Source organism: Rattus norvegicus, chromosome 5, assembly GCF_036323735.1.
Source record: "Rattus norvegicus strain BN/NHsdMcwi chromosome 5, GRCr8, whole genome shotgun sequence".
NCBI lineage: Eukaryota > Metazoa > Chordata > Mammalia > Rodentia > Muridae > Rattus > Rattus norvegicus.
In genome coordinates this window covers 92941738-92956148 of record NC_086023.1, presented here as the reverse complement: position 1 = coordinate 92956148, position 14411 = coordinate 92941738, and the positions used below count along the sequence as shown (strand labels likewise).

Here is a 14411-nt window from a genome sequence, read left to right as displayed (position 1 = left end):
CTCCTACACAAGCAAAACTACAACTTATCATCCATATTCCAAATTATTTTTGAGACTTGTAAATAGAAACTAGGATCAATTAGTTTAAGAAGATACACTCGACCTCGCTGTTCCTGGGCCTTGGCTCCCTGCTCCCAAACGCGGGGGAGAGAGAACTCACCGCCCAGACAGCTGGACATTCCTGAGACTGCAGGGCAGGAGAGCCTTCCAGTACTGCCCACCCCTGCCCACATTCCTGGTCCAAGAGGAAACTGTATAGGGCCTCTGGGAACAGGAAGAGAAGGGCACCCAATGCTGCGGTCCAGACACCACCCAGATCTGAAGGGACTTGGTCAAAGAGCTCCCTGCACCCAAATCATATGGGAGGGAGAGCTAGACCTTCAGAGGGATAGACACACCTGGGAAGCCAGAGGAGACTATTCTATGCCCACAAATCTGACTCTAGAGGAAAACACCAAGCGCCATCCTAAAGGTTCCACCAGAGAACTACTAAAGCTGATAAACAACTTCAGCAAAGTGGCTGCATATAAAATTAACTCAAATAAATCAGTAGCCTTCCTCTACACAAAAGAGAAACAAGCCGAGAACGAAATTAGGGAAACGACACCCTTCATAATAGACCCAAATAATATGAAGTACCTCGGTGTGACTTTAACCAAGCAAGTAAAAGATTTGTACAATAAGAACTTCAAGACTCTGAAGAAAGAAATTGAAGAAGTCCTCAGAAGATGGAAAGATCTCCCATGCTCATGGATTGGCAGGATTAACATATTAAAAATGGCCATTTTACCAAAAGCAATCTAAAGATTCAATGCAATCCTCATCAAAATACCAATCCAATTCTTCAGAGAGTTAGACAGAACAATTTGCAAATTCATCTGGAATAACAAAAAACCCAGGATAGCTAAAACTATCCTCAACAATAAAAGGAGTTCTGGGGGAATCACTATCCCTGAACTCAAGCAGTATTACAGAGCAATAGTGATAAAAACTGCATGATATTGGTACAGAGAAAGACAGATAGACAAGTGGAATAGAATTGAAGACCCAGAAATGAACCCACACACCTATGGACACTTGATTTTTGACAAAGGGGCCAAAACCATGCTATGAAAAATGATAGCCTTTTCAGCAAATGGTGCTGGTTCAACTGGAGGCCAGCATGTAGAAGAATGCAGATCAATCCATTCTTATCACCTTGTACAAAGCTTAAGTCCAAATGGATCAAGGACCTCCACATCAAACCAGATACACTCAAACTAATAGAAGAAAAAGTGGGGAAGCATCTCAAACACATGGGCACTGGAGAAAAGTTCCTGAACAAAACACCAATGGCTTATGCTCTAAGATCAAGAATTGACAAATGGGATCTCATAAAACAGCAAAGTTTCTGTAAGGCAAAGGACACTGTGGTTAGGACAAAATGGCAACCAAGAGATTAGGAAAAGATCTTTCTTTATCAATCCTACAACTGATAGAGGGCTTATATCCAAAATATACAAAGAACTCAAGAATTTAGACCGCAGGGAGACAAATAACCCTACTAAAAATGGGGTTCAGAGCTAAACAAAGAATTCATAGCTGAGGAATGCCGAATGGCTGAGAAACACCTAAAGAAATGTTCAACACCTTTAGTCATAAGGGGAGTGCAAATCAAAACAACCCTGAGATTTCACCTCATACCAGTGAGAATGGCTAAGATTAAAAACTCAAGTGACAGCAAATGCTGGCGAGGATGTGGAGAAAGAGGAACACTCCTCCATTGTTGGTGGGATTGCAGACTGGTACAAACATTCTGGAAATCAGTCTGGAGGTTCCTCAGAAAATTGGACATTGAACTGCCTGAGGATCCAGCTATACCTCTCTTGGGCATATACCCAAAAGATGCCCCAACATATAACAAAGACACAAGCTCCACTATGTTCATAGCAGCCTTATTTATAATAGCCAGAAGCTGGAAAGAATCCAGATGCCCTTCAACAGAGGAATGGATACAGAAAATGTGGTACATCTACACAATGGAATATTACTCAGCTATCAAAAACAATGACTTTATGAAATTCATAGGCAAATGGATGGAACTGGAAAATATCATACTGAATGAGGTAACCCAATCACAGAAAAACACACATGGTATGCACTCATTGATAAGTAGATATTAGCCCAAATGCTTGAATTGCCCTAGATGCACAGAACACATGAAACTCAAGAGGGATGACCGAAATGCGAATGCTTCACTCCTTCTTTAAAAGGGGAACAAGAATACCCTTGGCAGGGAATAGGGAGGCAAAGTTTAAAACAGAAGCAGAAGGAACACCCATTCAGAGCCTGCCCCACATGTGGCCCATACATATACAGCCACCCAATTAGACAAATGGATGAAGCAAAGAAGTGCTGGCTGACAGGAACCAGATGTAGATCTCTCCTGAGAGACACAGCCAGAATACAGCAAAAACATAGGCCAATGGCAGCAGCAAACCACTGAACTGGGAACGGGACCCCCATTGAAGGAATCAGAGAAAGGACTGGAAGAGCTTGAAGGGGCTTGAGACCCCATATGAACAACAATGCCAAGCAACTAGAGCTTCCAGGGACCAAGCCACTACCCAAAGAGTATACATGGACTGACCCTGGGCTCCAACCTCATAGGTAAAATGAATAGCCTAGTAAGAGCACCAGTTGAAGGGGCGTCCTTGGTCCTGCCAAGACTGAACCCCCAGTGAATGTGATTGTTGGGTGGATCAAGGTAATAGGGGGAGGATCGGGAAGGGAACACCCATAGAGAAGGGGAGGGGGGGGAGGAGTTAGGGTGATGTTGGCCTGGAAACCCGGAAATGGAATAACAATCGGAATGTAAATAAGAAATACTCCAGTTAATAAAGATAAAAAACAAACAAACAAACAAAAGAATGTATCTGCAATATTCTGAGAAAAGGTTCTTTAAAATTCAAATAAACAGAAAGCTCCAAGGAACCTTCAAACCCTAAAAGCAATGATTTTCTCCTCCTACTGTCTTTCATTTACTTGCAATATTACAGAAATGTCAACAGGCACATTTCTCTGATGACAGCCTTCCCCTTTGACTCTGCAGAAGAGGGACAGCAGAACAGGATACACATTTTGTTGTGTGTATAGCCTGAAATCTCACCAGTTTCTGTTTCTAATTCAAATCCTAAACATTTTGAACATGCATCCAACTTCAAAGAACAATGAAAATGAGTTTATTTTATAATTATGCAAAGTAAGCTAAGATCTCAGGGTCTTATTGTATTAGATAAGACCTTCCATATTGAGAATATATATTACATTAGATATCAACTCGTCTTCACCTTTTCCAAATTTATTCTCTGAATTATGAAACTCATTTTGAGAAATTCTTTGATTTTATTTTTTTATTTGATGTGTATGCTTCTACAAAAATAAAAGCCTTAGGAGAAAATCGTGGTACAGATATACTTTCTTAAATATGTCCATTGCCACACTGTTCACAATAACCAGGAATAGAAACAGCCTAGATATTTATGATAAATGAACAGATGAATGGACAATAAAATATGGTATATGTACACAATGGATATTAATATGCTATTATGAAATTCACAACTAAATGGATGTAGCTGATCCAGAAAGAAAATCACATTTTTCCCTCATATGTAGACATTATCCCAGAAATTTTTAGATATATTTTTTCTTTTTTAGTGGAATTATAAAAAGAAGTTAGAAAATTAAAGTGCACTTAGAAAGGAGCTTTCAAGGGAGTTGTGTTAAAATCAGAGGCTACTACAGAGAGACAGATCATGACTGTGGTTAAATACTGTGTGTGTGTGTGTGTGTGTGTGTGTGTGTGTATGTGTGTGTAATAGAGTGGTGAAAATGTTTTGTAATTCAATAGTGGCAATAATTTTCTAATATTATAAATATGCTTGTGAAATTGATGTGTTTATACATTTTATCCAATGAGAAGAAATAAGATTTAAAAATACCATTATATAAAATATCTGTTAACTATTTTTCTTTACATTTCACAGATGCACACACCTTTACACCCACCCATACACATATACACTCATATACATTCATACATATATTTATACATACAAAATCTGTTAAGAGCTTCACCTTCCACATGTCAACAATCAGAATGACATGTATTTGCCTTTTGGTCAGATCCAGACCTAAGCAGATTATTGTCCATTACAATTACACATGACAATTTGGTTGTTACCAAATTAGAGCCTAATGAAGATCTAGGTGCATGATAGCTTTTTCAGCTACCAATTCAGGAGGTTGCCACCTGGAGTTCTGTTTCGCAAACATGTACCAGGTTTTTCGGGGAAACAAAACTCCAAGATTAATTAAATATAAACCCGAGAGAGAGAGAGAGAGAGAGAGAGAGAGAGAGAGAGAGAGAGAGAGAGAGAGAGAGGAGAGAGAGAGGGGGGGGAGGAGGAGGAGGAGGAGGAGGAGGAGGAGGAGGAGGAGAGAGAGAGAGAGAGAGAGAGAGAGAGAGAGAGAGAGAGAGAGAGAGAGAGAAGAAAAGTCAGGGAGTTTACAGATTTGAGCTATGAAGAATGTATAAGTAAAGGAAAGTCTGCATGGTAGTTGTCATTAAGCAAGTGGAAAGCAAAACACCTAATTGCCCTCTCTGTCCAGAAATCTTGTCCTTAAGAAAGTCTTAGATCCAAAAAGACAGACTAAGGATGCTCTTTGCATTTGCCCATACCTAAAAGACAGTAATTTCCTAAAAGACAGTAACTTTTGTTAGCATTCAACTATCAAATTTCTAGAGAGCTTGCCTTTCATAACCATTGCTTTTCTGTAGGGATAATACTTTCTCAATGACAATGGTTGTCTATAAAATATCCCAAGGCCAATAAGAATATGAGAAACACAATGCTGACTCGAAAGCCTGCTACCTGGAGGTGTTCTGCTCTCCATAATAAGAATGTATTGCCTACAAGATAGTAGAGGCTCTGCCTGAATGTAAGGGGTAGAGTAAATATGTGAAAAAGAAAAATACCTTGTGAGCTCTTCTTTAATCTTCAAGGGTTCATGTGGGTAGAATTTCACTCTAAAGCACATGGTGTATGGTGGATGAGCTGAAACATCATAAAGAAAAGGCATGAGATAAGCAGCGAAAGTTCATAGACTCAAACACACACAGGAATGTCAGCCATGAAAAAAAAAAACCAAGTAGCAGGGCAGAGAGGGGAGTTGTAGGGGAGAAGCCAATTGAATGTTTAAGAAAATACCATGATGATGACAAAAAGAAAGAAAACGTTTAACAGGATATCCAGTGCAAATGTATAATACAAGTACTCAAGGCAGAAGAAGCCCATCATTCTACATTACAACTCATCTTACCTCTTTCATCTTTCCAGATCACATCTCAGAAGCAACATTTTCTCCTCTGACACTTCCAGTTTTCATGTTAAAGCCAAACTGCCAAAAGCCCCATTCAGGTTTTGGATACATAAACAAATTTTTACCATATGACGTAGAAAATTTCCATAATATATGTGTTTTTAAAAAATGATGTCTTTAAACAAAATTGACACTTTTAAGAAGTCAGCTATATATACCCTTATAGGTTTTTAAAATTATTATCTATACATGAGGTTAGATGAAGTTATATTATTCAATTCTTCTTTCAAGAACAGTAGAGGTTAACCATAACCAGATAACTGACAGTATCTGGACTATTCACGATGTAAATCATATCTGTGCCACAGAAAGAAGCACCAGTTTTAAGTCTGATTATATAGAAAGAACATTCATATGGAAAATAATTATCACCATGCATTTATAGTTGAGCTGGTGAGATGGCTTGGCAAGTGAAGAAGCAGGCTCTTGAGTCTGCATCTGATGACCTGAGTTTAGTCCCTGAGACAAACATGGTAAAGTGGAGAACCAATTCTTGCAAGTGGTCCTTTGACCATCCCATAAAAATAATTATCATTAAAATAAGTCTATAGAAAACATACCCATAATAAGAACAACACTATTATGTTAAAAACCCTGAACATACACACAAATGAGTACAGACCTACAGTCACACAGGAGTTAGTATGCTGTTTTCATGCCAGCACATTTTCTAAGTCATTGCTATCAACATGGCCTTATGTTCTTATATTTAAGAAAGAAAACCCTTGCAGCAAATCACTGAACTGAGAACAGGACCTGCTTGTGGGGGGTGGAATTAGAGGAATGACTGAAAGAGTTGAAGGAGCTTGTAACCCCATAAGAACAACAATGCCAACCAACCAGAGCTTCCAGGGACTAAACCACTACCAAAAGACTACATGGACTGACCCAGGGCTCCAACTGCATATGTAGCAGAGAATAGCCAGTTGGGGCATCAGCGGAAGGGGAAGCCCTTGGTCCTGCCAAGGTTGGACCCCAGTGCAGGGGAATGTGGGGGGGGCAGTTGGGGGATATATAGGGGGAACACCTGTATGGGGGAGGGGGAGGGAATGGGGGCTTATGGAAAACAAATAAAATAAAAAGGAAAGAAAACCCTTGAAGCACCAGAAGTCCAATATTCAAGAAATAGAGGCAGGAAAATCACCATTAGTTTAAGACTAGATTATTTTTATGTGAGAGAGATCAAGAGTTCTATGTGAATGAGAGTACATAGTGAGATCCAAATTCTAATTAAAGAAAAGAAAGATTGAAGAGATGACTCAGTGAGAAGAGCACTTACTGTGAAAGCAAGAGCACCTGTGATCAAGTTTCTAGCATGCACACAAAAGTCAGCATGGCTGGGCAAATCTGTAACCTTGGACTGATGGGCAGACACTGGAGGTTCCTGACGTTTCTGGCTAGTCAGCATAGCCAAATGACATACTTCAAGTTTAGAAGGTGAGTGTAACTCCCCAATACTCAAAAGGTAGAAAACAATGAATGAAGACAATGGTCTCCTCTGGAATCCAAAAGCATGCATATTACCCATCCATGTACATTTACTATACATACCATAAACACAAATAAATACCATGAGAGGTAGTATATTTTCTCAAGAAGAGAGAAAAAATAGAGTTTTCACCTGGCAATAATGCAGCTTAGAAAAATACAAGAAACCTGAAGTCATTCACCTTTCATATCTAGAACAGAAAATACTTTATCATGGAACATTATCATGATTTGATTCTTTCAAAAAATTTTTAAATTATGAAACTATTTTTATTATAAAACATTCATTGTATTATTTTTAATTTCATTTTTGAGGTTATAATTACATAATTTCTCCCTTCCTATTTTTCTATCCAAACATTTTATTAACAGAAAATTATTTTTACTAAAGTTGAACAACTCAACCAAAGACTTAGGATACTTTTCTCTATTTCTTCCTTATTTACCTTTTACTAATGTTTTCTAAATATTTAGAGAAACATATATATATATATATATGAATAAAATGATATCCAATAATCAGAAATGATAGGTTTACCATCTTCCTTCAGTTTGTCTTGGTTCCTGACCTTTCACTGTCCAAAAAATTACCAAATGCCACTTCTTTTCACTATCAACCATTTCTTTTACAGCTTTTATGATTCTCTCCCTCTCTTCTCTCTCTCTCTCTCTCTCTCTCTCTCTCTCTGTATATATATATATATATATATATATATATATACACACATATGTGTGTGTGTTCTCATATATTTTATATGTACAGTCATCTTTTATTTATTCTGTAAAATTAAATCAAGCTATTCATGTTTCTTTTACTGTTATCATGTAAAGCTATATTTGTCCTTCCCTCTAGTAGGGTATATATAATATTTAAACAACTTCCCATAAGCAGTAAAAACTCATATTTATATGTAAATACAAATTTACTCAGTTATTTGCCTTCAATTTTCATTTAGGTTATTTTCAAATTTTTACAATTAAAATATTTTGTGGTATGTATTATTTTATATAAGTCATGATACACTCCAAAAGTGGAATGGCTGAGCGAATATGTACTGGGAAATATTTTCAAGGATAGAGAAAACTAATTTATCTGACTGGAAGCAAACTGCAGAAAATGCGATCACAACTACTTTTTTACAAGCAGGTCCATAATCTTCTATAACCTGAACTTATCATCTTCTACAGTTGGATGTATCACATAACTAAGTATATCACACACAAATCAAAATTAATAATCTTAAGTAGAAATTTCAGGTTTCTTTGGAGACTCAGTTGTGTCATGTGATGTTGAAGGACCAGGAAAAATTCAGATCCCCTAGCAAACAGAGTAGAGACAAAAATGTAGTCAGCCAATTCAGTGACTCTGTTCCAGGAACTTGACTGACCATAGAACTGATAATTACACCAGCCGGTTCAGCAACTCTGTTCACTGACCATAAAAGTTAGATTAAAATCTTGAGAACAATCTTGAGAAACAGGAAGCTTCTCCTTGTGATTTTTCACTGGTATTCTCAACATTTTCTAGTGATGCCATCTCTACCCCCTTGGGTTGTGGCTTTTTCCTTTAAATACCCCTTCTCCCAGCTACTCGGGGTCGAACTCCTCTACTGGAGGATATGAGTCTTGACCCCAGCTCACTGGTTCCTATTAATAAACCTCGGGTGATTACAGCAAGAACAGTCTCACGTGAGTTCTTGGGGGGTCTCGTCATCCTGAGATCTGAGTGAGGGTCTCCCCGATCCGGAGAGTCTTTTAATGTTTTTCTGGATGCCATCTTGTGAAAGGATGTTTTGCTGAAGTAGACACATGATAGGATGTTTTACTGGAGCAGATGCTTGAGAGAGAGCATGATGTTTGGAAAGAATGTGTAAATAGAATCTCACAGAATGTGAAAGTATGCCTTTGCATTACTACACCTTGCTGGTCACCTCAGTGGTTTTCACTAGCTCATTGGTCTTTGTTGGTCTTGGCTGAGTTTTGCTGGTCTTTACTGATCTTCACTTCATAAAGAGAAAGTCACCAAAAAAATTTCTCATGGTATTCTGGCTAATTCTTGCCACTTTTGCTGACTTGTGCCAATTTGGTGGAACCTTGAGGCCAATGCTACTGATTTCCTGACAACAAAGACTGGAATCTCTCCAAAGAACTACTTCTTATCAGGTCCACACTCTCTTGTCTTATTAACCATCTTTCTTCTTTACCTTTGGTCAGTGGGCCAAAAGAGAGGTTGAAGCCTTTAAGAATCCTAAATAACAGGATTATCTATGAAAAATCTAAGCCTACAGTGATCGTAAAAATAGCTACATAGCTCCATAGTAAACATCTGAGTGGAGGAACACTTCCACTCAATCACACTTACTCTAACCTAAAAGCTGCCATTGTCATATAAGAATGCTGCTTCTTTAGAAAAGAAAAGACAAACCCGGAGGGTCAGCAGAAAGAATAGAAACAGGCAACCTCTGGAGGTAGGAGGTGGGGGGAGCCTCCAGAATGTACCAGAGACCTGGGAGGTGAGAGACTCTCAGGACTCAAAGCGAAGAACCTTAGATGAAATTCCCTTCAGTTGGGAGAAGGATCTTGTAGAGCCCACCTCTGGCAAAAAGATAGGGAATCAAGTGAGGAATGGGGCTGCCATCCCACAGTAAAAAACTCTGACCCCAAATTGTTCCTGTCTAAAAGAAATGCAGAGACAAAACTGGAGAAGAACCTGAGAAAAAGGAGGTAAAACAAGAGGCCCAAAGTGGGATCCAGCTCACAGGGAGGCTCTGAGGCCTGATACTATTATTGAGGATCACCCAAAAGGGCCTATCACGACTGCCATCCAAAAGACCAATCAAGAGTCAAATGCCGATATTTACACCTAACCAATGGACAGAAGCTGCTGAACTCTGTGGTTGAATTAGGGAAAAGCTGGAAGAAGCTGAAGAGAAGGGTGACCCTGTAGGAGGATCAGCAGTCTCAATTAACGTGGACCCCCGAGATCTCAGATACTGAACCACCAACCAGGCAGCATAAAAGAGATGATATGAGGCCCCCAACATATATACAGCAGAGGACTGCTTGGTCTGGGTTCAGTCAGAGAAGATGCACCTAACCCTCAAGAGACTGGATGCCCCAGGGAGTGGGGAGGTCTGGTAGGGTGGGGCCTGGGAGTGGGTGCAAACATCCTTGTGGATATGGGGGAGAAGGTATGGGATGTGGAACAGCAGAGGGTGGGTGGGGAGGTGGATAAAATCTGGAGTATAAAAAAAAGATTAAATAAAATTAAAAGAAAAAGAAAACAGTGCTCCCAGTATTATGGTTTTTTCTCTATTTAATTTTTTTTTTTTTGGTTCTTTTTTTGGAGCTGGGGTCCGAACCCAGGGCCTTGCACTTGCTAGGCAAGCGCTCTACCACTGAGCTAAATCCCCAACCCTCTATTTAATTTTTAAAACCTATTTATTTATTCTATGCATGTGAGTATTTAGCCTTCATGTATGTATGTGCACTTGCAGAGGTTAGAAGAGGACACAAGATGACCTGAATCTGGAGCTACATACTATTTTTGTTGGCATGTGGGTGCTGGGAAACTAACCCATGTCTTCTGAAAAATCAACAAGTGGAACAAGTGATCTGAACTACTGATCTATCACACCAGCTCTAAGTAGATTTGAGACTTTTCTAAAACAAATACCCATATTTTTTAAAAATATCTTTCTATGAAGATCAATTTGTAACTGCTCCAAACAAAGCCATTTCATGGTGTCTCTGTGCTACCTGGGGCCTTGATAATTCCTTTGTACTGAGTCTTTACATGTAAATCTTAATTATTTCCGTATGTGTTGTGGCTTGTTATTTCCATATTTGTTGTTGTAAACAAAGAAGACTCTATTATGCTCTGACATCTCCCTACTGTTTTGTGGATGTGAACATAGAAAAAACTAGTATGGTATATTGATGATACATTTTTGCTAGACCCCTTATCAGAGATAAAATGGCATATGGCAGTAGGTAAAAAAGAGTCGGAGTTACTTTTCAAGGCCCAATTTTTAAATTTTCTTCAATTATTTTGTAACCCATCATATGTTACTAGTATTGGACCAACATTATTTGTCCCAGGTAGATGACACAATAGAGTTTCAGCAATTCACTTTACTAGAGAAATAAAACAAGATGAAAAATATAGATACTTAACATTTTTTTTTTCGTATCCAGGGGAGTCATTTATATTTTAAAGTGTCTTGAGTTCTGGCTTAGGGTGAGAAGGTAGCACTTTAGCCCTGATATCTGTCCGTACCAGCTGTATCACTGACGAACATAATCTTTTCTAGGCGCCAAATGACATCTGGCAGTTACTGCTTGGAACATGTCCAAAGACTTTAATTTTCATCAAAATAAACACTTCGCCTTTTAAATACTGTCCTTGAGCAAGCCACCTAACTTTCTGATTCCTGTTTTGAAAGATGGGGCAATGTTAGCCAGCAATATTGACCCAGAAGTGTTTGGATTGATCTAGTGGCTATTGGCATTTACAAGGGGGCATTAGCTGTTGCTGTAAAATTTTATATATATATATATATATAAATTTTATATATATATACATATATATATGTATATACATACATGGCTGCCTTTTATCTGGTAGATATCTTGGCAGAAGCACACATCCAAATTCTGTGGTAGCTTAGTATCTCTAGCCCCCACGTACTCTCTTAAACTTAAATTGCTACATGAAAGAACGCATAACACAATAACCTCTGACCCAACTGATAAGATGCAATTGCCCACCTAAACAAACAAGGTCCTGTAAATATCTATCCATTAAGAATATTCATAGCAACCTATAAATGCACAGAGTAGAATCTTTCTTTTTGTGGTTTATTTTTTTAAGATTGTTTTATTTTTATTAGATATATACCTTTACTTACATTTATTTTCTTTTTTTTGCAATAGAAGAGTATCATTTCTTTCTGATCAGTAGAGAACAGAGGATAAATTACAAGATTTATTATATACACATATTAAGAATAATTGAATTTTACAGCATACATTTTGCTTAGAAAATGCTTGGACTATGAGAAATTATTGTCCTTTATTAAATTGACTAGGCTGTTTGTTCCTTTACATGAAATTTCCTTTTTAAAATTTTTTATTAGATATATTTCTTTACTTATATTTCAAAAGTTGTTCCCCTTCCCGGTTTCCTGTCCATAAGCACCCATCCCCTCCCCTCCCCAATACGGGTATTCCCCCCATACATTCCCCTTACTGCCTCTCCATATTCCCCTGCACTGGGGGTCCAACCTTGGCAGGACCAAGGGCTTCCCCTTCCACAGGTGCCCCAACAAAGCTATTCTCTGCTACATATGCAGTTGGAGCCCTGGGTCAGTCCATGTTCAGTCTTTTGGTAGTAGATTAGACCCTGGAAGCTCTGATTGGTTGGCATTGTTGTTCTTATGGGGTTACAAGCTCCTTCAACTCTTTCAATACTTCCTCTAATTACCACTCCCCCCCCCCAAGCGGGTCCTGTTCTCAGTTCAGTGGTTTGCTGCTAGCATTGACCTCTGCATTGAACATGCTCTAGATGTGTCTCTCAGGAGTGATCTATATCCTATCGCTTTCAGCATGCATTATTTTTAGCTTCATCAATCTTATCTAGTATTGGTGGCTGTATATAGATGGACCACATGTGAGGCAGGCTCTGAATGACCATTCCTTCAATCGCAGCTCTAAATTTGCATCCATATCCCCAGCTATGGATATTTTTCCACTTTTAAGAAGGAGTAGGAACATCCATATTTTGGTCATCCTTCTTCTTAAGCTTCCTGTGGTCTGTGAATTGTGTCTTGGGTAATTTGAGTTTCAGGGCTAATATCCACTTACCAATGCGTGCATACCAAGTGTGTTTTTCTGTGATTGGGTTACCTCACTCAGGGTGATATTTACTAGTTCACTCAATTTGCCTATGAATTTCATGAAGTCATTTTTTTTGATAGCAGAGTAGTACTCCATTGTGTAGATGTACCACATTTTCTGTATCCATTCCTCTGTTGAAGGGCATCTGGGTTCATTCCAGCTTCTGGCTATTATAAATAAGGCTGCTATGATCATAGTGGAGCATGTGTCTTTGTTGTATGTTGCAGCATCTTTTGGATATATGCCCAGGAGAGGTAGTGGAATGTCTAATTTTCTGAGGAACCTGCAGACTGATTTCCAGAGTAGTTGTACCAGTTTGCAATCCCACCAAAAACGGATGAGTGTTCCTCTTTCTCCACATCCTCCCTAGCATCTGCTGTCACCTGAGTTTTTGGCCTTAGCCATTCAGACTGGTGTGAGGTTCTCAGGGTTGTTTTGATTTGCATTTCCCTGATGACTAAGGATGTTGAACATTTCTTTAGGTGCTGTTCAGCCATTCGATAATCCTCACCTGAGAATGTTTTGTTTAGCACTGTACCCCATTTTTTAATAGGGCTATTTATCTCTCTGGAGTCTAACTTCTTGAGTTCTTTGTATATTTTGGATATTATCCTCCTATCAGATGTAGGGTTGGTAAAGATCGTTTCCAAATCTGTTGGTTGCTGTTTTGACCTAATGACAGTGTGTTTTGCCTTACAGAAGCTTTGCAGTATTATGAGGTCACATTTGTTGATTCTTGATCTTAGAGCATAAGCCATTGGCATTTTGTTCAGGAAATTTTCCCAATGCTCATGTGTCCAAGACTCTTCCCCACTTTTTCTTCTATTAGTTTGAATGTATCTGGTTTGATGTGGTTCATTGATCCACTTTGACTTAACCTTTGTACATGGTGATAAGAATGGATCAATTTGCATTCTTCTACATGCTGACCTCCAGTGGAAACAACACCAATTGTTGAAAATGCTATCTTTCTTCCATTGGATGATTTTAGCTCCTTTGTCAAAGGTAAAGTGACCATAGGTGTGTGGCTTCATTTCTGAGCCTTCGATTCTGTTCTACTGATCTATCTGCCTGTCTCTGTACCAATAGCATGCATTTTTTTATGACTATTGCTCTGTAATACTGCTTGAAGTTAGGATAGTGATTACCCCAGAAGTTCTTTATTGTTGAGTTTAGTTTTCATTATCCTGGGTTTTTAGTTATTCCAAATGAATTTGCAAATTGCTCTTTCTATCTCTATAAAGAATTGAGTTGGAATTTTGATGGGGATTGCATTCAATCTGTAGATTGCTTTTGGCAAAATGGCCATCTTTACTATATTAGTCCTGCCAATCCATGAGCATGGAAGATCTTTCCATCTTCTGAGATCTCCCTCAATTTCTTTCTTCAAAGATTTGAAGTTCATGTCATACATATCTTTCACTTGCTTGGGTAAAGTCACACCAAGATATTTTATACTATTTTGGACTACTGTGAAGGGTGTCATTTTCCTAATTTCTTTTTCAGCCTCTTTAACCTTTGAGTAGTGGAAGGCTACTGATTTGTTTGAGTTAATTTTATACCCAGACACTTTGCAGAAGTTGTTTATCAGGTTAAGTAGT

General features: G+C 38.5%; 1 protein-coding gene across 4 annotated transcripts in view; it reads right to left on the bottom strand.

The window, feature by feature from the left end:
* Frmd3 (FERM domain containing 3) overlaps positions 1-14411 on the bottom strand; it is a 266338-nt gene that overhangs the window by 121178 nt on the left and 130749 nt on the right. For all 4 annotated transcript variants that reach the window (NM_001415820.1, NM_001415819.1, XM_039109494.2 and 1 more), the window contains 1 exon segment: positions 5021-5099. In NM_001415820.1, coding sequence (NP_001402749.1) covers positions 5021-5099 — 79 coding nt within the window.